Below are 23,098 nucleotides of genomic sequence, written 5' to 3'. Positions count from 1 at the left end.
GAACAAACATCTAACATCACAAGTAAATTGTTTTTTTAATGATTTTATCCCCCTTGTAATTGATGCCAGTTTTTCTCACTTCTCCCCCGAAACCACTTTGAGACCCCACCCTCACAAAAAACGTAAGATCACCTGACTCAGCGGGGAGTAGACTCATGATACTTGCCATAAGTATCAACTAATGATGGTTCTGTCAATATAAATAATAAAAATCACTTCAACTTTTTTGAGTCGGGAGATATATGCCCTTCTTTGTCATTAAAATGACTCCTCACCATCCACCCAGGTGGAGTGCACTTTGTCCAGCGGAATCTGTTAGTATAATAAGAAGTGTTACCCTAAATAAATATAAAAGTTGTAATTATAAGAATTATATCACAACAGTCCAATATATGTTTATTTAAATTATTTGAAAAGTTTTAAACCTGGACTTACTGATCTTTAAGCTGGTGCCACACAAGGAAACGTGTGACAAATATTGTAACTAGAAAAGCACTCCGAGAGCGCAGACCTCCGCCAAGGCAGCAATTTTTTATTATTATTGATTATTGATTAATTATTGATCCGGATCACCACCAAAACCTAATTACTTTTAAGTTAACCCATTTCTGACCTACCCTGAAAATTTCATCAAAATCGGTCCATAACTTTTTGAGTTATGTTGATGATTGATTTTGATTATTGATTATTGATTGATTATTGATCCAGATCACCACCAAAAACTAATCACTTCTAAGTTAACACATTTCCGACCTACCCTGAAATTTTTATCAAAATCGGTCCATAACTTTTTGAGTTATGTTGTTGATTGATTTTTGATTATTGAACCCGATCACCACCAAAAACTAATTACTTCTAAGTTAACCCATTTTTGCCCTACCCTGAAAATTTCATCAAAATCGGTCCATAACTTTTTGATTTATGTTGATGACAAACAAACAGACAGACAGACATACAGAAAGACAAAGAGGGATGAAAACATAACCTCCTTGGCGGAGGTAAAAATTGTAAAGAGTACTTGACCAGGACCAATTCCCAATGAAACTATAATTCTACCTAGATCGATCCAACTCGATTGGTACTCTCACTAGATGTAATCAGGTTAACAGATTGTCATTCCTCTTCTTGTGTCCTATGTATTCTTACAATCACCATGGCTGCAGATTTTCTGCTGAATTCTACTCATTGCAAGGAAGTGTTTTTCTGATAGCATTCAGCGAGAGTCCCCCTGAAGTTGGACCCAAGTCGCATTCTAATCTGTCACATCGATATCCTCAGTCACATCTTCAGCTGTACATCAGGCCCGTAACCAGGATGTGTCCTGGGGTGGGTTGGGGGGTTAGACCACCTTCCTACTCAACTAATATATAAATTTAATTCATAATATTGCTCACACCAAAAGAAAAATGATAGATTATTATTTTTTTATTTATTCCCACGCAGGCCTTTGATATTCTACACTGGAGGCCAGCTGAGTGATGAAATTAATTTACAGCAGAAAAAATTGTCATGAATAATCCAGAGATTATCAAGAGAAAATCAATCTGTGGTCCTGTTAGAGGGAAGACCTTTCCAGAGATTGAAACAGGAGACCATGTAGGCCTACATGTATTTCTCGGTGACTTCTTGCCGGAGGTAAAGTACAGTGTTAGGCAAAGCCCATCATTTAGCTGTGCACGCCCGCTGTATTACTAAAATGCATCCTGGGATGTGCTAGACGGGACAATGGCAGGTAAATGTCTCGGCTGCCTCCACCAAGCCACTGACATGATAATGGTGTGTGACGTCACGAGCGACAGGGCATGCATCCCGAGGTTATTGCCCAGACTTGGTGCTGAATCCTGTCAGTCGTGCTGAAAGAGGATGAACGCTGCAGTGGAACTTGTCGTGTTATTTTCTGTTGTTTCCCTGGGAGCAAGTCAGGTCCCAGTCCCCAAACTACCCCCAGGACACACGTACGGGAATGGTTCCAGTAGTGCTCCTATTCAGTTGGATTTCTTTATAGATCTGCAATGTTCTGATACCAAGGAGGCATTCCCGACTTTGCTACAGGTAACACGCACTCTGGGAAAATATATTTTACAGATTTATGCGCACTAATGATATTATTTTAAATCAAAGACGAGAACGGCTATAGCTACTAGGGGTGCATTTGCGGCAGCAAAGAAAATGAATTTTAGGATTGATTGGCTTTTCATGACTGAAATAATTCATGTTTAAAACATGAACTTCAGTTGTTTTATAAAATTGAAATTCGAGCACACGCATAGAAATGTACCGTGAATTCGTACTTCACTTCACTCGAATTCCAAAGATGTTTTTATGCGGTTGTCTTTGTTTTCTCGCAAGATTTGTAGCACGTAACAGCTTATTGTATGATAATTTATTTACAATTTATTAACAGTCATATTTCTCTTTGGACTTCGTTTACCTTAACTATCTTGCTTTTCTTTTTAGGTGGCAGACTATTATGGTGGGAAGAGGTTGCGACTTCTTTTTCATTCCTTTCCATTGCCCTACCACCGCAACGCTTACGTTTTAGCACAGGTGAATTACTCGATACCTTTCCTGATGGTTCAATCGACTTTCAGTTGATTATGGCGGTACTCGGAATGTCTTTTAATGTCTTCCAAAATGAGCATGTTCTTGATGTAGGTAAAATAAGGTTTAAAGACAAAAATGACTTATTAATTAATTTATTTATTTCGAAAATAAACTTCAGGTCCCTTTGAGATATTTCTGAACTAACTGTACGTGTAAAGGGTTGTGCAATGCATGTCTGTAGGCCTATATTTTTAGGCAGGTTTTGGAAAGAACCATTTTGCATCCTGTATTTTTTTTAAGTGCCTAGATTCTTGATCATGATCACGAACGTGACTCTTCACAAATCATTCGCACCTTGAGTAGTGTCAACGTCGTCGTATGTAAGTGGGATGATTAAGTGCATATTTTCATAGAGAATGACAATGTTTTAGTAATGTAAGCTCGGCTGACTTCGCAAATCATGATCAACCGTATATATGATCAAATCCAATGTAAGTATAACCGTCACATTGAACAATAGATATTTTCATTGATATCAGATAATACACAAAGAGCTATTTTTGAACTTTCGAGTTAAATGTTTGGCAAAGATTGTTAGTTTGAAGTTCGTCTTTTTTTAATGTGGTGAATGTATACGTACTTAAACGGTTTGAAGGCATTACAGTAGTAGATGGGTTATCAGACATGATTTTTTTCCGCGGAATCACGGACTTCTGAGATTTTTCACCTCAATTTTGATAGCGATTCTTCTAGATTAAGTGTTATGTTCCACGGTAAATCTTCAGAGATTTATGTAAAACATAAATTCGTGTTAGGCCACATTCAAAACAGTGGACTAACTAGTCCGAGGGCCAAATATGGCCGACCCACTTGAATACTTCCCCACGGGGAATATATTTAGCGTCTATTAGCGGATTAGACGACAAGCTTTTTAGTGGGTCGCCATATTTGACCCTCGGACTAGTTAGTCCCCTGTTCTGAATGCGGCCTTAGTCTTAAGAGTATGGTTTGTGATAATTCTCATTAAAAAGTTCTCCCATGCACGATGCAGGGGGCAGAGCTCATCGCTGCCAAGAACAATGAAGCCGTGGCGTTGGCATATATGAACGCAGTCTTCAGAGTACAGGATAGGTTTCTGAACAAACCGACTGAGAACAAATCTGCCATTGCTATTATCAGGTAAGAAGGGTCAACTTACAGTTTTCATATGAAGCTTGTTCTTGGCCAAATTTATTCTGAATTTATTGGCGAGTCATGGTCTGTACTCGCACAATCAACGAGAGCCCCTACTATGTGCATAGCTATAACACTTAAACCTCTTATCATCCACTATTGTTCGATGGAATTGGAAACTGATACATCTATGTATATTCCCATCTACATATACATATCAAATAGTGTGATTTTGATGTGGGGATTTTGTCAACCTGTAATCCAGATACGCACTGTAATCTTATTATGTAACATTTACAGTGATGTGGCAGCTGTAGCAAGGACAGTGGGTGTAAACCCGAGCCAGTTTATAAATGAATTGGCCAACTACGACAGTCCATTGAGAACCCAGTGGAAGTATGGATGCACAAGTAATATGAAATAAAACATTATGTGATTTGTTTGAGCGACTTTTGAGAGCTAACTCAATTTGTATGATTTTTTTCTCCTCTCTCTCTCTCTCTCTCTCTCTCTCTTCAATGTTGAATAACCGATGTAACGTGACAAAGAGTCCCCCAAGATAGAGAGTCCACGCACTCCCCATTTATTTCTACTTTTCCGGTAATCCTATATTTTGACCCACTTAGGTCAGGCTTACCCTAACCATTATAACTAAGTAGAGGGCGGACTTTCTGTTACACTGACCCTCAGTTTCGTTACACCGGATCTCAACAAAGAAAAACATTTTATACAACTTATTGTTACTATAATGGATATTGCAAAGTGCTTTATCTTATCATAAAAATTCATCATTATTAATTATAACTTTAACGTGTCAAAATGTAAAACTGATATGGCGATATTTTACTACCACTTGTGCTACATGTAATATTACACAATGCGTCAGGCCCGTAGCCAGCAACTTCAAAAGGGGGGTTCTTTTTTCTGAAAAAGTGGACCTTTTCCCATAAAAACTTTATGTACCTAGACCAAATTTTACCCAGAGTGGACCTTTTCCCAGCAAAAGGGGCGGTTCTTTCGAACCCCCCGAACCCCCCCCTGGCTACGGGCCTGATGCGTGGTATCTGTATTTAAACCAAAATGTCTTCTTTACCTTCGTCCTACCTTCCCGTGCCCTGTCCTGTTTTTTCCTACTTTTATATTTCTAGGAAGGGTGGCAGGGGCGCCGACCTTCTTCATCAACGGAAAAACGATTACCCAGGCTACGCCATCTTGGACTGTGGACGACTGGAAGAAAATCATTGATCACACCTCAACCTCTTCTTCCCTCTCTCCCTCTTCTTACCAGCTGTTTTGTGTCGTTCAGCTCTTCTTCTTTTTTTCGTACTTTTAGGAGGAGTAGCCCAGACACCTGACTTCTTCATAAATGGAATACAAATCGTTCAGGCCACGCCATCTTGGTCGCTTAAGGACTGGAAGAAAATTATAGATCCGCTATTGGCCATTTTAGATTAGTTTTGTATATAGAGGCCAAATTTTGCTTTACAGAATCGTTAATTGCTTTGCAAAGTCGAAAATGGGCAAAAAAAAACAAATGTTTTAATAAAGCATTGCATACTAAGCAAGTTTAATTTGGAATAATCCAACGAAGTAGTAATGCTCTGATTAAAACGGAATAAAAATGTATTTGTCGAAATACTGCAAGACTTTTCCTCTAAACACTAGATTTGGAGGGAAAACATAAGTTACATCATTTTATTTTTCCTAGCACGTACTCTTGCTCTCAATTATTTTTTTTTCCACCTTTGAAATAATTTTCCATTCTAACCTCCAGAAAAACGAAATGAAAAAAGTGCTACTTGTTATATTATCGTATTTAAATCACTCATTTTTCCATAAGCTCGTTTGCGCGGGAAACACAAGTATTTGATCTTGATCATTTATCGCTCTTTGTTTATCTAGTACTATTTCCCCATTATACTTTGAATAAAACATTTCCTATGAGAAACATTTTTCTTGGCCTGTTAACATTTCCAAGCCCTTTCTGGATTTTTTGGGAGTTATTTTCAAAAACATTTCACTACTTTTTAAGTTTGAATGCTACGCGGCAAAATCATTGACGTCAGATTACCATGTGGTTTTTGCACCAATAAGAATTTATTTGCATGTATACGTCAGGAAGAGGCTTACCTACACTTTTGCCGTGTCACTCGACTACTTAAGGTAAGTTTTCCGTCCAAGTTTCAACTTCATAATATATCTTTCTGAGATGGACATCGTTATAGTTATCTTCCGACTTTGATGCTCTAGGTAATTTTATCTGAGCACGGAAAAAGCTGAGGCTAATATCTGATGGAAAAAGGGTAATTTTTTAAGAGTTGTAACGTTGATTAACGTAACAACACAAATATTTGATGTAACAACGCCCTAGACTGAGACCGCTAACTCTGAGATATGAGCCTGCTTGTAAGGGGAGATCAAAAGGCTCGAGAAGGCATGAGAGGGGGAAGCAGGCCTGTTCGTCGACCAAAGGCAATTTCTGTTCTTGTAAAGTCATAAAAATGTGTTTACATTTGACGTTACCCTTGGGTGTAAAACAAAGGAATGTAACGGTATATAAATATGCATTGCTGATAGTCACGGGTAGTCGACCTACACCTCAGTAAATTGTGCTTGATAAGACCCCGAGCCATATCACCCTGCAATTATGGTGAACGGTATGGCATATCAGACTGAGGATAAACTACAAGCTGTTTCCGGAAATTATTTCATAAATTGATGTTCGGTTATAATTGTGGAGTATGCATACTTAATTATCGGAAGCTTTTTCTGATATTTTAGGCGGTTTTTTTGCTGGGACTGGTAGGTACATTTCTATAGAAGTCTCATAACTTCCAGCATTAACATTGCATGTCAGTCACAATGAACGAAAAGGTCTATTTAGATGAAATTTTTGACCTTATTCTACAGCTTTAGTGAACTGAATCGTGTGTGGAGTTTTAAATGTGTCAACAAAAGGCGATTGTCTTTCAAGTGCTCATCTCCAACCGCCTTCACAAAGATTGCGTTTGCGAAGACAAAACACAATGAGATGGGCACAGCAACTCGCTGAGTGTGGTTGATGGGTGAATGTTTCCATCAACTCATTGATTTTTGTCCCATCCGTCATGTTAAATAACTCTTTCATCTGAAAGAATAACCATGAAATATTGACTGCTATCTACCAATCTTAAAATGCATTTAGGCAAACACAGCAGTGACGGAAAATTGGATTTAAGATTCATTTTCAATATGCTTGGCTTTCAGAATACTTCCATTGGCTGTGGAGGAGAGTCCCTGTAACTGCGGAAGTGAAGAGCATCCTGTTTTAGATAAAGGTAAGGGTCTTTTTGTTGATACATATCAATATAATCGTTGACGAAGTAATTTCGATAAATAGTGTACTCTTTACTGGGAATATTGCCCACTAGTAGAGGCGATTTTATTCTGTGAGTGTTTGTTATTTCGGCCAAAAAAGTATATTTGAAAATTCTTTTCACAGTTAAAAAAGGACTACGTGTATATTACATAAAAAAAGAAAAAGAAATATCTTCCTGCTTGTAAAAGTATAAGATTTTTTTCTTGACGCCTCAACCCTCCGTTTTTCTGCAAGTTGATGGTATTCAACGTAGGCATTAAAATGAGGACTGTACTTTTTTCTACGAATGAATGCCATTCTGTGAAAATGTGTGCAGCGCAATCTTTCTGCCTAACAAATCAATAAAGAACGCAGTTGAATGGGACGCGACGCTAATACCGGTATCGGTTGAACTCTAATGCAATAAGATATGATTATTTACAGCATTCATATCATATTAAATCGATTAGCATGCATAATGTATGCCTCGGCTTTGTATCATCGGCATTGTTTCTGACGTGGGGAAAGAGAATCGACCAATTGTAAGACGGCATTTTATGGGCCCCCAGAGGGCGCTCTCACGTTAATCAAACCTTGTTACTTGTACATGCCAGCTGGTTCATCGGTCGATCTCATAGGAATACAGCTGTGGCCATTTTGATTCATCAAGGTAGGCTTATATTTCGGTGTGAATTATGATACTTATAATGAAAAAAATCTCGATCTTTTACAAATGGGAATATAAGATTGTTACTTAATTTGATGTTTGCAGTTGTTCCTCCTCAGAGGCCAGGTGTTAGGATAGGTTAGCGTTTGCTCTAGAAGTAGAATCTTTATAGTTGGGCAGGTAAAAGCGTCGGAAATCATATTAAAACTGCCTTGTGTTTCATATATTTAAAAGCAGCAATTGAAATCAATTCATTTGGATCTTAAATTCGAATATTTTGCTCCATCCAATCACACTACTCAAAAGTTCATCTTTAGAAATGAATTTTCTCTCGTTCATTGCACGGGTATTGCCCATTTAAAAAAGAAATAGGTTCATTTTCTGAAATGCATTATTATTAATGTCCAGGCCCGCGTCCACCTGTTATAGAATTTGTGTTGAACACATTCATACTATATAAACAAAAATACAATACAGTATCATGTGTGATGCGCAGTCTTCCTTTCTATCTGACATGGTAAGAATGCGGGTTATGTTGATGTTATGGCTCAAATATTAAACACGTTGAGTGTGTTCATATTCTACATGCTGATATTCATATAGCTAATGTCGTTTTATTTACAATTGATATTTTCATAACATGAAAAACATTAACGCAAGTGCAATGTTTGTGAAAATGACAGAGAGATTATGACCTACTACACTATAACTAGATGGTGTTAACCATCGCCATACCTAGCGTGCGTCTATGCATGGAATTTGTAGAAAAGACTTTGACAAATTTCTTGTTCTGGTAATGATTTTGCGAAGTAGCTATTATTTTCGTTTTGACTCCTCCGAGTGTGATAACTGATGACGACTGGCAAATTACACGGTGTTCGCGTGCTTCTGTATGGCGTGAGTCTCTTCAATATCTTCAGGTGCAACTGCATGAGTGGATATCACATAGAACACGGTGAACTTTTCAGATTGTCTTATGATGATTTTCCTGTCAGTTATATCTTATATACAGTTCAGTTATGTATCTCTGCACCCCAAATTATTATGTGTTTTGACATTAGGTGGGTCTGTGAAGGCGTGTCAGTCCTTAATTGTTCTGTTGCTAAAAAGTTTTTTCGGTGTAACTGATGCTAAAAAACAGCTTGGAGGATCAGCAAAGAGGATGGATGCATTTTTTATAAGCAAAGACTGAAATAGAATGTTGTATCGTTCAGCTGTCACTTCTATCTGATTGCTAATGACCCGACCTTGATATGATTGTTTACTTCACAATTGTATCTGGTGCATTGCATTGTAAACACTATCACCTAATCAAAAGAAGCGTACTTTGCCCACTGCAGAAATGAATGCAATGAAGATATAAAATGTACATACTAGCAAAGCGATTATCGCTTCTGACAGCAACAGAAAAACTTTTATACCATTTATACTCATATCAAATTCCATTTTACCATTTATACTCATATCAAATTCCTGGCCTATTTGATAGACGCGTGCCGGTCACGTTTCTATATTTGGTTTAAAGATTTGGTGCACGAACGTTAGATAAACGCTTGGTAAATATTTTACAGCAATATACCTGAATCGATCCGCATAAGATGCATTATCGCGCATTAAGTTAATGTCATAATCTACATGCTTATATGATTTCATATAGTGTTCAAACTAGGCGTTCAAAGTAAGGCGAAGAACAAACGAGCAATATCCAAAGGAAGGCCAAAAGTCTAGATCTGCTTTTTCAAATAAGACTTCCACTGCATTAATGTTGGTACATAGAAGTAAATCATCATTAGCCGAGACAGTAGGTGAGCAAAGAGGGCAGGTGTGCAATATTCAGGTCGAGCAACAAGGAAAGTGTGGTAAGCACGCGCCCGTCTGGTTAACATTTTACAGGTAACCCCTGTCAGGAAACAGCTGTTTGGTATGGCAGCACCTTGAATTCGACCTTCCAAAATAATATGTTTACTTCTATCCGAACGATGTTTTTTATGTGCTTGTATCCAATGTTGAGAAAAATGACATTTATTAGATACTAAAAGGGCAATCAATTTTTTGTATATAGATCATTTGAAATGGTTATAGCTAATTCTAACAGGTAACAATTCTAGTTGCATGAAAGGATGCCGCCTCGACAGTTAAAAAAGAAATGTATTCGACGCAGAAGGGAAATAAAACGTTTTGCCAGTTAGTGATTCACTACAATACAGATCTCATAGGAAACCCAGTGCATTTTATAAAATGGTCTGGATGCCTTGCCGTAATATATTTTGCATTTCCCCATCTCCCAGAGACGTTCACAGATTTGAGCGATATATGGGGAATCTTATTGATTTTCCTCCCCAGCAGACCTGCACTGAAACCTCGGGAGCCCCTCCATTATCTTTATGAACGTCTTGGCATTACTCTCTTGCGCGGTGCTCAAAACCGAACTCCTTGACCAAGTGCATACAAAATATATAATTATAGAGTCCAGGATAACGATCCAATAATATAGCATCATGTATTAAAACATGAAGCGAATTATTGTTTTCAAGTTTTGAAAATTCGAAATAATAATAATAATAATAATAATAATAATAATAATAATAATAATAATTTACATTCTTTATCAAACCCATGCATTTATCCATATAATTACTGGAAACTCTACCCATCACAGTGCTCAGTACTGAAAAACCTAGTGGAAGATGTTCCTGATCGATCGAAAAAACATGGCCTTTTCTTAGTCTCTGTATAAGAGGAGTTATTGGCGAGCTAGTCACTTGACTCGTCGGTTTGGGTTGCTAATGTAATTTACAAGCATCGATATAGTTTTGCCAACACGAGAATAACGTTATACCAAGGTATGGTAGGCAAAACTAAAAAAATGCTTTCCCAAAGCTCTGAGGGCAATTTCTTTTGCCAAGACATTCATCTAATTAAATCTAATTTCTTTAGATGAAATTACGAATTTTCTTATCTCATGTTTGACATTATTCTGGCTTTCGAAAGTCCCTCACCTGTAAAACAAAGGATTTTGATGGAATTTTTCCAAACACCCCAAGCATATTTAAGGGAGCACATCTTTTTATTACGACCAAAGAATCTTTTTTTGAAGAAACATTGGTGATTTATTATCGAGTCAAGCCACAATCGGTCTGATCACTGATAAATTAATAATCGTACTGTTTCCAGCTTTATTATGAGTATGCTCTCAGCGCGGATGTATATTCACTATAATTTTCTCTTTTCAGACAGTGATTTCAACAAACCAGCAAAATGCCGACCGAAGTGGTAGACATTGAAGACATTATGAAGGCCTACGCCAAAGATGTGTTCGACAGAACGAAGGACAAAGAGCAAAAACGCATCCCAGATGAAGCACTGGAGTACACCATCAACTGGAAGAGAGTCAAATTCATCCACGCTGAACCTGTCTACGGGAACGAGACGCGACCAAAACACCCACAGGCTCAAGTTTTATTCAAAACTTTTTTCACAAACAACACAGACCGGGAACAAGACTATTCTTTCCAAACACAGCGAGTGACGCGGTCCTCGTGTAACGTGGAGATTGAAAGGGGGGTCATGATGGGACAGGAGATGGGCGTTCAGTTACAAACGCCGTGCGAGGTGTTCCAGGCCAACGCGGGCTTCAAACGCGAAATCACATTGAATCGCCTAGAAGGAGAGATCGCGGAGGAGGAATTAAGCTGGGGCGTTGACAGTCAAATCCGCGTAGCACCAAAAAGCCAAACATTAGCCGAACTCATCGTTTCGGAAACGGAATACGGCGGGCACTTCACCATTCAGAGTCGCTTTGAAGGCAACGTCATGATCAGCATCACGAACACTAGGGAGAACAACTGCCTTGTGAAAACTGTTGAGGGAAATGTTGTCAACATCTTCAAAAGGGAAATCGAAAATGGTCTAAAGGGCTTCCGCGTTGAAAAGAACTCGGTCTGCTTCGAAACTAAAGGACGGTGCCATTTCAGGTACGGTATTGAGCAGCACGTGAAGTTGAGCCAGCAGCCTCTGAACAACAACGATGTGCAGTGATAAGCCAGACGTCGTGATGGACAGCATATACAGCATGTATCGTATTCAGACCCATGGACGGGAACGACGAATCATTGTGAATGTAGGTGCATGAAATATCATTCAAGCACAAGTAAAAAAGAAATGTATGTATGTTTCTTTTTAACTTGTGAAGTTCACAAAGGATATATCGCCTCTGGGTAGGCGAAGATTTACTTACACAGAGATAATAGTTGAAAACTTTATACGTACATACAGGGATATTTGACCTAATCAGTTTGTAAGTATTTCTATGCTTTTAAGTTATAACTTATAATTAAAAAGAAACCCAATTATACTTTTTGAAAATGATAATTGTTCGAATTAGCTGTTATATTATAATAATTGCAGTACAAAGGGCACAAAAGTTCAGAGTTAACATCAAGTAGCCTATTTCAATTTCTAAACATAGACAAAATAGTGTGATAGAGTAGGTATAGTTCGCGATTGCGATAGAGAAGACTTAGAGCGATTCAGTGCATTTCAGCTATATCATTTCACCATCAGCTACCGGAGGCAAAATACATTTCCATGGATCATAACCGCATTTGTTGCTAATGTCTAATATTTATATTTTATACAATCAGTCTCCTTATGGCTTTATACGATGTAATAAAATCACTTTTCTGTGATAGCCAAATATTTGCCCTTTTAGTCAGTGTTTAGTGACGTCTTATTTAGTAGTTATTTACTTAACCTACTTTAATGTTTGATTAGTAGTCCGATGTAAAAAAAAAAGCAGCATCGGAAGAAAGAGACAAGTTAAACGGATGTTTATCTGATATGAGCAACAAATAACATGACGGAATTTCCGAGAGTAAATATGAATCAGCCGTGTCAACATATGAAAAGCGTGACTCGTGGGAATTTCAACATCGTCACCTGTCAAACTTTCATTTCTTTTGAATTAAAGAATATTTTCTTTGTGTTCTGTCTGACAGGTAGAAAGTACCTGTACCTTATAAGGTGGTTGAGGACTGATATCCAAAATCTTTCCGTTAGGTTATTTTCTGGCAAATGACTGATGCAAAATGCGTCACTTCTTTCTACAAGAAGTACTTAAAGAAAATAAAACTACACGTACACGTAACTACACGTTAATCAACACCGGGCAAACGGACACAGATCGGCTTTCCTTTCCAAAAAATTAGGTAAGAAAACGCTGCATAATTATTAGCCACATGAAGAGTAATGAGCTACCTGAAAACAATATTTCATCAACGAAATTTTGTTCCGTTGTAAAAAGAAGAATTGTTTGTCGAATCGTGTCGCAAATTACGTAAAAAAAAAACATTCCTTTCAGACGCCGCATTACCGACTTAAAAAGATGTCCCAAGTAACGTCAACCGAGTGCATCATCCAAAAGTATGCCCTAGACGTTTTCCGAAAAACTATAGACAAGAAGCAGAAGAAAATCTCACCGCAGTCTCTGCATTTCCAAATACGTTGGAAAAAGTCGCCGCCCCATACTAAAGAAGAAACCAATGGCCATTTAAAACACCCCGAGTCCAAGTCCTTCACAATTAATGACTTGGTGGCCCACAAGGAAGACAGGGTGGTCATTACGGTCACTGATGGGGACCATCGTTTCCTCAAAACTATTGAGGGAAACGTGGCAGACATTTTGAAGTACTCAGAGTCCCAGTCGGACAAATCTTAAATGAGGACCAAAGTAGTTTTGCAGAGCAAAATTAGAAAAGAACTTCAAGTGCAGGACTGACACTAACAGTATTTCTCCCGGTGGAAAGTAAACACACAACGAATATAATAAGTGAACAATCAACTAATTTCCCTCTCAGATAAGATTTAATCAAAATTTAGCTATATTTCATTGGATTAATGAAAGTGAATTCTTGTATACTGTGACATTCAAAATTGGAATATAAAATGAAAAATTTGTCTGAAATAGAAAAAGATACCCCACTGACTTATACACAGATCAGAACACAAGAGGACTACAGTGAAAGAAACAAATGCATGACCATTGTAAGGTTGAGGTACACTAAGCTTTTGCCTCCGATTGAATTGTGCCATAATTATTCCACTTATGAGCTAGATTTACCCATGGGTGTGCTTTTGGTGACTTGTCTCACTTTTCAACAACAGCCTACGGGTCTGAAATGCCTCATTTAACTTGACTACTAGTAAATCATATATTGTCACAAAGGCACCTAAAAGACAACTAAAATTGTGAACATGCAATACCGTTGTAAAATGCCATAAAACTGATGGCTAATATTTTGTCAAGTTAAATTCATTCTTTTGCACTACTGTAATAAATATATATTTTTTGAAAGCAACATCTTGTAGAAATATTTTCACATTTTGCTTCGGGTTACTAGTACCACTAACAATATTGAAGTTACATGTAACTAACCAGTACTTAAACTGAACTTGTCAAATGGGCACTCAGAAGACTTCTTCCACGTCTTGTATCACTATGCATATCAGGGGCATTTACATAACCCTTGTTATCTAGGGGTAGTATATTAAAAATACATCTCAGCTAGAAATCAACACTTTTTCTACAGAAGTGAATAATGTGGAGGTAGCATACGAAATGTATAGGAAATTAACCTAAACTTTGCAAGAAGACTGCACACTACCTACTTTATAAGCAAAAGCTAAATATACAAATATCCTGTTAAACATACAAAATAAAATGTGAAAAGACATTTATTTCATCTTCCTTTTGAAAAAACTATCCAAGCATGAATGCCTCTAAAAATGTTCTAAAAAGCTGATGCACAAATTGTTATCATTTTCAATGCTGTTACGTAGTGATTCATAATACTTCACAATATTTGATAAATTTGATGAGAACATTTGCTCCTAGTCCTTGTAAAATTGAAAACATTTATGAAGATACATCTGTTAGCACCTACATTGTATAACATGACTAAAGTACCACTGTCATTACTTGACACCAGATGCACATCTGCACCAAGTGACATACATCACAACAAACATGCATAAAAGAACCGCGTCATAATGTAAAATAGATGGATACACAGAAAATGGGTTTATATTACGTCATCAGGAAAATCTTCATAAAAGATATCACACACGTGATGCTAGTTGTCTAATATTACTAGCTAGAGACACCATCTTCTTCTGTATATGTATCTAAGCCATGTGTAGCAAGATCTCGCTCCCAGGACCTGGACTTCGCTTTGTGCAGAAATATTGTTATAAGTTCCTTGTCGACCTGTAAAATCATATCATTTAAATGTTATAAATGCTGCAGTTTCAGTATACTAATATTATTTGTTATATGAAATGATTAGATTTGAAGTATACTAAGTACTGTAGATACACTAAAACATACGCTGAAAAGCATTATCTTTTAAAATGAATATTAATAAATGAATACTACAATAATATTATTTCCAAACCTTATAATAGCAGTCAGATGGAATGATTTCATCTGGCAGTTTCTTGATATGCACTTTGCAGTTCTTCAGACTGGGATTCTTCTTTTTGTCTTTATCTTTGGCAAAAACCAAAAGGGTGAAGGACCTGTAAGAGTGCATTTCTATTTAAACTTCCCTTATTTTACTTTTATACACTGCTTGTGAAGCAAAACAAAGTCCCAGCATTTCATCTTTGCATCAAAAGTTAACAAACGAAAATGAAGATTTTTCCATGAGGGGATGATCTTTATAAAGCGCCTGTTAACTTGCTTTAGAGGAATATTTTAATGGCAAATTACAGGGACGGGAGCTATTCAGACTGGCAGCCATACCGACTGAATGACATAAGTTAATTCTGGACAGCGAAGCATTGAAGATCATTGCATTAATCCTTGTTACAAACCTCTCCTCATATTTAACATCAACAGTAAAATTAGCTGGTTTCTTGACCATCTTGAATCCTTGCAGTGTACTCTTCGCCTGTAGTCCCAGGACGACCACCTGAACACGAACGTAGTCTTCTGGGCCTTTTTCATCCGTGGATACTACGAGAAAAATATAGTATATTAGATTGGAATTCATTTTCAAAAAGGAAAACAGTCTGCTGGCGTGACTTGGAGAGGAGGCAGATGGGCTTGCTACGTTGAGCGCACACTTTGATGAACACTCATTTTGACTGGGATCCACTTTGAATGTTCTGCATTGAGAACTCCCCATGCAACGACAAATGTTCATAGGTACAGATGTATTTGTTGTTGTTGGGTGGGGACGGTAGCTAGTGCAGATAAGATCTTTTAGTAAGCTGGGCATTATACTACAGCTTCCTCACATGTTAATATTATTACATCAATTAAACAGCAAACAAACAGCATGATCCCTTGTGTCACTTATTATCATATTCGGTAAATGAAGTTAGTTCATAATACCTGCATACGGATCGCTGAAGTTTTCGTCTTCGCCGTCCGCCATCTTGACTTTCGCGCCCTCTGCCGGCGTCGAGTTTTAGTGATACAACCCGTCTCCCGTCTGCAGTACTATCATGGTCAGGATTCTAGTCTATAACTTAGATATTCATTGAGATATAAATATGCACCATGTTTTACATAAACAATGCCTCAAACAGTTTTTTCCTGACTGATTTACCCACGCTGGATTTACCGAATGACTGATAACGTTATATAATTTTAACATTAAGTGAACATCGTTAGATTAATAAAAAATTCATCCTAGGTCATGTCTAGCTTGGATGAAAAAGTTTTAACTTACCTGCCGAAATGGTGTAGGCTATGAAGCAAATTTTAACTGGATAAAGGGGCTAACGAACTGGTATGGTACAGGTAATTATAGTTAACTATGATTTTGGTAACTATTTTATAGGGAATAGCACAGAAACGCAATCAAAAACTGTGCTGTGGGGGTCAAACCCTCCAAATTGTGTCTATTTTCCCTTTAAAAGACTTTTTTTCATCTTTGATTTTTTAATATGACCTTTCGTTTGTGGTTATCTTTTATAGTTGCATGTTCTCAGTGCCACAGCAACCACCGAGGGAAATCGCAAATAGACTATAGGGGAGACCGGGGCTAGTTGGACCCCGGGGTAAGTTGGCCCCCCGTCAATTTACGAAAAAGTAACTACGAGGTAAAAAAATTGGTCACATACTCTTGTAAATTGACCGTAGCCTACAATGCTATGGAAGTGTCGGATGTTAAAAAGTTTTACTTAAGCGGTGAGTCCAAATAAACGATTTTTGCACCTAAAAGTAATTTTGTTTATCAGAATTAAAAATCTATTTTCAAAGGTTTTTGATCGAATATAATATATGTATAGGGCATCAAACTGAAGCTCATTGTTTCAAGTTTCACAGAGATACATCATCGTTACTCATTCTAGCATCATAAATGGTTGCCATCCTTTAAAATAAAAAAAGGTGCTCCCGGGGCTAGTTGGCCCCCTAGACTCCGGGCAAGTTGGACCCTCATATTACCCACAATCCTTTGCGCGCAACGCTGTTTGAAAAAAACAAGTTAGTGAAATTGACAAAGCTTGCCGGTGTTTACCGTCTGATTGATTTCATTTAATTTGCTCTCTGGTGTCTTTTCGAAAATTTATATTAGAAATGTTGTGTTGATTGTATGTATTAAAAAGTAAATCCATTGGACTTTCCTTAGAAAAACATTTATTTTGCCTTAATTCATTTTAAGGGGATTCCCTTTGTATTTATAGTGTTATATGTGGTCCCAAGGGGATTTTCCACCCCTCCCTAGCTTGAGACCATTGTTGAAACATACTCAATGGTTTAAAACTGAATTTGTTACTTTCTTTTAAAACGAAAATTTATTATTCGTTTTCATTCATTAAGAACCTACTTTATACCATTATTAATTTATTCTTAATTAAAACAAAACGAATTTTATTGATGGATATTTTGGTTCTTGCAACACATCCAACCCCCCCTTACAACGTGACGTACGGAAACCTCAATAAATCTGCCTCATTTGAACTATTTATTCATCATAGACTCTAAAAAATCAATTTGATAAATTAAAAATGTATAAAAATGTATTTCAAGGCGTTTACATGGGATATATACTTGATTTTCGTATAGGGGGGGCAACTTGCCCCGACCCTGGGGCCAACTTGCCCCGTGGCGGGGCAAGTTGGCCCCCTTGATGTCAACTGCGTCTTTTGTCAAATTGTGAGCCATCTGGCATTATATTTGAAAAATAATGACGTTGTATACGTAGCTTAGTTCATGGGGCTTACTTTGAAACCGGTTTTGTTACTCTAACCCATTCCTAGTTGGCTCAAAAGTGTCTAACTGGGCCAACTAGCCCCGGTCTCCCCTAAGGGCTCTATAAAAATCCTATTGGCCTATAGGCCTATTTCTGCGCGTTCAAATGATTCATGCACGTCTTTACAAGCCACGTCAGTATGTTTTTTTTAGAAATGTAGGCTAGGCTACTGGTAGGTCTGTCCCTCCAGCAAGAACACTGACATGTTCTTTTTGTACGGATGCTTTTGTAAACGCCATGGAAAGCCAGTACAAGATAACTTATAGGCCCTACATCTAGTGCGTCCAGGGTCATGTTCCTTCATGATCTTGTTTTTGAGGAAGATTTTTTTCTGGAGCATTATTTGAAGTCACGCCTAAACACAATTTTAATTTTATTTGAAAAATACTTAACTTAAGCCAACGACAATACATGTAGATACAGAATAATAGGTCGATTACATTGTCAGTGAGTACTGAGTATACCTAGCAAAATGAACACGCGCATAACCTAGTCCGGTGACACGCCCTTAAATGGTCCATTTTATTAGGCTACTTGAAATGTTCAGTCTCTGCCTCCCGACCATGCAATAGGGAAACATCGTCTTCCGTGATGATATTAGTAGCATCATATGGAGATACTGAGCACGGAAGCAATTTTCAACTATTCATATATTATATAATGAATAATCTATTACTTAATTTCACAGTTATATATTTTTATATTTAAATAATGTACCTAACTGTACCCTTTTTTCGCAAATCATTTTCCTTGTATATAAATATCCCATTTACATTTTAAGAAATGTAGATTGAATTTCAACAGATCAAAACTTCGAAGCACGATATTACTTTTGGATTCACGATACGAAAGTTTAAAAATTATCACTACAGACTATAAGGCCCTCGTTCGCATAATTTTAAAATCTCAAATATATGAGTTGAATTTTAATTTTAGTTAATTAGATATTACATATCGACTAACGGCACGTAGACATTCCATATTATGGCAAGTTCCTCAGTTTCGTATCCGTACATGCAAGGTGTAACATTAAGATTCTGTAAATGGATGGATGGATGGATGCAGAAAGACAGACAAGAAAACAAATAGTCATCAACAGAAGCCATTATGTCTTAAAAGCAAATCAGTCATATGTAGACTTCTAAATGAGCATTTATTCGTTGAGAAAACGGACTTTCATCTTAACATTTTAATTTTGCGGGGTTATGTTTTTAATGTATTTTTGCACCGTTCTTACTTTTGGTCCCTTTCGTGCACCAAGACGTTTGTCCGTGTCCATAGCTTCTTGCAAAATGTTTTTGACATTACGTACACGAATCACGGCGGCCCTGTTATCATTTATAGTAACTCCCACCATTAAAGTATCGAGGTCTTCTATTATAAGACTGAGAGGGTATATGTAAGGATCGTCAATAAATGAACCTCGAATTATGGGGACATCTAGGATTGTGGGGTGTACATGTAGTGGCGAAGACACAAAGACAATTCGTGGCACAGGTAAAATGCTGAGCAGCACCAAATTTGCAGTATACACAGAATGTCCGTTTGATTTTTTAAGAACTCTCGCATGGCCTATGCACAAATAATAAGGCCATTTGTATAACTCAAAAGGCGATCCTCCTCTTAATACATCGTCCTCTAGTTTAAATGGGTGCTGATCAGCATTTTCAGTTTTGAAAGTAAATGCACAAGAAAGTTTGGAGTCACATTTCAGCACTCTCAAAGGATCCAGCGTATAAATGTAATACAGCGTCCCCTCTATATCAAGAGGCGACCAATTCGAATCTATTGTGGTCATGGTATAATTCTTTATAGTTGGCTTCATAACATAATTTTGGTTATACTCCCAAAGATATAAATGTCCAGTTTCTTTGCCAGCAATTTTCATGCACATGTAGAAGCTGAGCCATAGATGTGATCCTACTTTGACAAGACGTCCATCCGACGGCCCGCCATTCATAATATATTGTCTGGGGGCAGGAATCCCAATAATACTAAGGTTCGTCTTGGGTTTAAAATATCTGTCAAACTTCTGAGTGAGTAAATAATTGTCAAACCAACTATTCGGCTCACTGCTTATGGTATTTTCTGAGTAGCGCTTTTCGTAATTGAACCAAAGTCTCAAAGAAAAAATAATTTCGCCTTTGTAAAAAGTCATTCCGGGACTCATGATGTAAAACTCCATATTTGAATTATTGCCGCTTGGATTTGGGAACATCTTTCTGACGTGATCCTCGGTCTGGGGATAAAACTGGTGCACGAGAGTCGTAAGCAAATCACCCGTAATGTCAATGTGGCCATCATCGTGAAAAACAGCACCAGTTATTTTTGCTGCATAGGGATAGAAATCCCGCACGATTATATTCTGGTCGAAATTGCCAGCTTCGTCGTGGGTCGTTTCCAACTGGTCGCATTTTTGTAATTTATATCTCTTTTTCACACTGTTCTGGCTGTCTGTCAATTTGCCGCCGGTGGAAGACTCCCAGAGAGCAAGTACGATCACCACTGCTATAATGCCACAGCTGGCTGCGAAGTATTTCACAACTTGCCCACGCATCGTTTCAGGTGCTAGAAAAAAAAACATAGACCATCACGATCATGTCCATGACAATGTTGAGTTTGTAGTTTTTCCTTAGGATTTTAAAGATGAAAATAAACATTATTCTCATTGGGATATTATTAATGAAATAATTATGAATGCCTTAAAGAATATACATGCATCTCGCCTACATTTGTTAGATAAACATGTATGTAAGGTTTAACATCGGCATTATGTATGTTATGAATCTAGTTTATAAATAAGCTATATCAGATTAGTTCGGAAAAGGCAAGGAGTTATAACTCTTTGGAAAAGGCAACAAAAGAGTCCTCTCCAGGCCCTAGCTTTACACTAAATTACAGCGAATATAGACAAGGTCGCCTACCCTTTTTATTATATCTGGGCTTTTCCCCTAGGAAAAAACTGATCATTAAATAGTAGGCCTATCTAGAAAAACTTCTTATGTATTAGACTAGTGTTTCAGACTGTTTATGTTGAGGCTATAAATACCCACGTCCTGACAATACTTATGTGTACGGGCACATAGCATGTAGGGCCGAAAACTGAGGCAATTAAGCCAGGGAGAGGTTATACATATTCAAGGCTTATATCGCGATAGGGTGGCAGAGTATTATTTGACATACATACCAAGAGAAAGTAGGCCCTATTCACATGTCACCTGTAAACCGAATAAAGCGTATATATCGCCATGGTTACATAATATGTCTGGGTACACGTACATGCACATGTATGTACAATTTAACCACCTATTGTGACATTTCTATAGTCAGGTATACTGCGTACGGAGTGCACATGTACCAGTAATTATTTAAACCGTCGTGATGAAATCGAGAAAATGGAAATATCTCTAGTTTCTGGACTATTCTATACTTTTTTTAGCAATAGTAGAATGTCAGTAGTAGATTGCCTTAAAATGCCCGTCTTGGGGCTGAATTTAATCACGAGACGCTTTATAGATACAAAACGCCGATAACAGGCCGATAACCCGTTCTTTGCATTGACATAACACTCGTTAATGAGCGGTCCTTTAGTTTCAATACTAGGAAATATGAAATATCAATTTTTTGGTTCACCTTTATGCAATAGGCCCGGTTGGCTGAACTCTCTCTCCCACAATAACACCTGTCGGAGTTCTATTCCTTGTTCAAGTCGACAACAGCACGGGCGTGGTCATGCTGTTCCAATAGCACCACCCTACTAGTCTCGAGTGTCCAGCAGCCTCCAAATCTCCCGAGCTAAGTTGGAATCATCAGGCAGTATCCAGGCGAGCTTGAAAGGGCCGTTGATTTCTTTGATTTTCGTTGAATCTCCCCGGCCCTTTTCCTGAATCTCCCCTGACCCCCCTGACCCTCTAGGTTGTGTCCGACCTATATAATGCAAGGGCTTAACGCAGGTGAATGGATTATATGACGAATATAACGCAGGTGAAGTGTTGTCGCTCAGGGGCCCTTTTGTAATACCCCGGCAGCTGTGAGCAACACTGATTTTAAGTAACTAACTCTGCAATTTGAAGTAATTAATATATGTATGTACCGTAAGGGGACTACTAAAATAGGGTCTGGACAGAGCTGGAAAATGAGATTTACAGAATCAAGTAGACAGACGGGTGTTCCAGGAGAGAAGGAGCTCCGAGTATGGAGACCCTACCCTCTACCAGGTTGGCTGTGGATTATATAGGGAAAAGCGGAAAATCCACAGCCAAATGACTGTCTTTTTATCAATAGACATATCTGTGAATATCTGTGAAAAATCGATCTGTCGTCCTGGTAGAGGGTATGGAGATCCCACGTCAGCGGCGTCACGGGCGTCAGCGAATAAATCGCACCACTGGTCATTATGTGTAGGCCTACTTGGGTTTTCTTTGTGCGACCTCGCGTTAGTCTGACACAAATCGTGGTGTCTATGGCTTGCGCTTACACATCAAGGTGATCAGGCTATTGTAAATAAGGAATGTGTTATTATAGCCCTATTAGTTTTATATTTTCGTCCTAGAATCGAGACTGTCTAGTTTCACAAAGTGTTTGACCTTATTGGTGCACATTTGGTGTTTCGAATCCTCGTGTTTGAAAAGAGTAGGCTGAAGAGTGGGCATAAAACCTCACATCCTAACCGGTATATCAGGAATAAGATAAAAATTTTTAATGAATCCTGGAAATTTGAACAAACCCCCTGAGTAACGAAAGTAAATCCCATCCAAAACTGTTGAAAAAAAAAAGTATCTATAGACCCTTTTTTATTTCTAAGTCTCTCATGGAAGCTGGTAGATTTCTTTTATATTGATAAAAAATAGAAATTTTATGAGTGCGCACATTGGCATGTTTCTATACAATCAAAAACAAAGTTTTTAAAAATCTAATACTGGACCTATGATTAGTCTAACTTACGGCGTTATTTATGCGAAATACGACCAGATGACTTATCTTCTACGTACATAGTTTTATTTTCCCATACTTACCAATGGTTAATGAATCCATTTTTACATTCAAAGTTAGTTCCTGTTTTTTTTTTCTAAAGAGTTTGGTTTTTTGTTAAAATCTCTTAAGAGATTTTAGCAG

General features: G+C 37.7%; 4 protein-coding genes across 7 annotated transcripts; 2 read left to right on the top strand and 2 right to left on the bottom strand.

Annotated features, from left to right (window-relative positions):
• Positions 1-1,444: 1,444 nt before the first annotated feature.
• LOC106161560 (uncharacterized) lies at positions 1,445-5,355 on the top strand. 2 transcript variants are annotated; one of them, XM_013538555.2, is made up of 5 exons: positions 1,445-2,052; positions 2,458-2,547; positions 3,596-3,723; positions 4,018-4,127; positions 5,051-5,355. In XM_013538555.2, exons 1-5 carry the CDS (start codon positions 1,864-1,866, stop codon positions 5,170-5,172), a joined length of 639 nt encoding a protein of 212 aa, XP_013394009.2. In that variant the 5' UTR covers positions 1,445-1,863; the 3' UTR covers positions 5,173-5,355. The 2 variants fall into 2 exon arrangements, with proteins under 2 accessions (XP_013394009.2, XP_086860048.1); XM_087003922.1 differs by having other exon boundaries at positions 4,866-5,355.
• A 451-nt stretch (positions 5,356-5,806) lies between these two features.
• Positions 5,807-12,419, top strand: LOC106161564 (uncharacterized). 2 transcript variants are annotated; one of them, XM_013538559.3, is made up of 3 exons: positions 5,807-5,880; positions 6,964-7,034; positions 10,955-12,419. In XM_013538559.3, exon 3 carries the CDS (start codon positions 10,980-10,982, stop codon positions 11,757-11,759), a length of 780 nt encoding a protein of 259 aa, XP_013394013.1. In that variant the 5' UTR covers positions 5,807-5,880; positions 6,964-7,034; positions 10,955-10,979; the 3' UTR covers positions 11,760-12,419. The 2 variants fall into 2 exon arrangements, with proteins under 2 accessions (XP_013394013.1, XP_013394012.1); XM_013538558.3 differs by lacking the exons at positions 5,807-5,880; positions 6,964-7,034 and adding an exon at positions 7,570-7,724.
• Positions 12,420-13,564: 1,145 nt separating this feature from the next.
• Positions 13,565-16,310, bottom strand: LOC106161565 (uncharacterized). The gene is made up of 4 exons (XM_013538560.3): positions 16,117-16,310; positions 15,594-15,735; positions 15,173-15,296; positions 13,565-14,985 (listed from the first exon to the last, which is right to left on the bottom strand). The coding sequence occupies exons 1-4, from the start codon at positions 16,157-16,159 to the stop codon at positions 14,869-14,871; spliced, it is 426 nt and encodes a 141-aa protein (XP_013394014.2). The 5' UTR covers positions 16,160-16,310; the 3' UTR covers positions 13,565-14,868.
• Positions 16,311-19,117: 2,807 nt separating this feature from the next.
• On the bottom strand, positions 19,118-21,945 carry LOC106151431 (uncharacterized). Of its 2 annotated transcripts, XM_087003913.1 has the most exons (3): positions 21,617-21,945; positions 21,171-21,201; positions 19,118-20,551 (listed from the first exon to the last, which is right to left on the bottom strand). In XM_087003913.1, the coding sequence occupies exon 3, from the start codon at positions 20,538-20,540 to the stop codon at positions 19,173-19,175; it is 1,368 nt and encodes a 455-aa protein (XP_086860039.1). In that variant the 5' UTR covers positions 20,541-20,551; positions 21,171-21,201; positions 21,617-21,945; the 3' UTR covers positions 19,118-19,172. The 2 variants fall into 2 exon arrangements, with proteins under 2 accessions (XP_086860039.1, XP_013380179.2); XM_013524725.3 differs by lacking the exon at positions 21,171-21,201 and having other exon boundaries at positions 21,617-21,944.
• Positions 21,946-23,098: the final 1,153 nt, after the last annotated feature.

This window comes from Lingula anatina, chromosome 2, assembly GCF_051362555.1.
Source record: "Lingula anatina isolate TDL-2025a chromosome 2, LinAna3.0, whole genome shotgun sequence".
In the NCBI taxonomy this organism is placed as follows: Eukaryota; Metazoa; Brachiopoda; class Lingulata; order Lingulida; family Lingulidae; genus Lingula; species Lingula anatina.
Note: the sequence above shows the minus strand (reverse complement) of the source record. Positions and strands in the feature narration are given on the sequence as shown.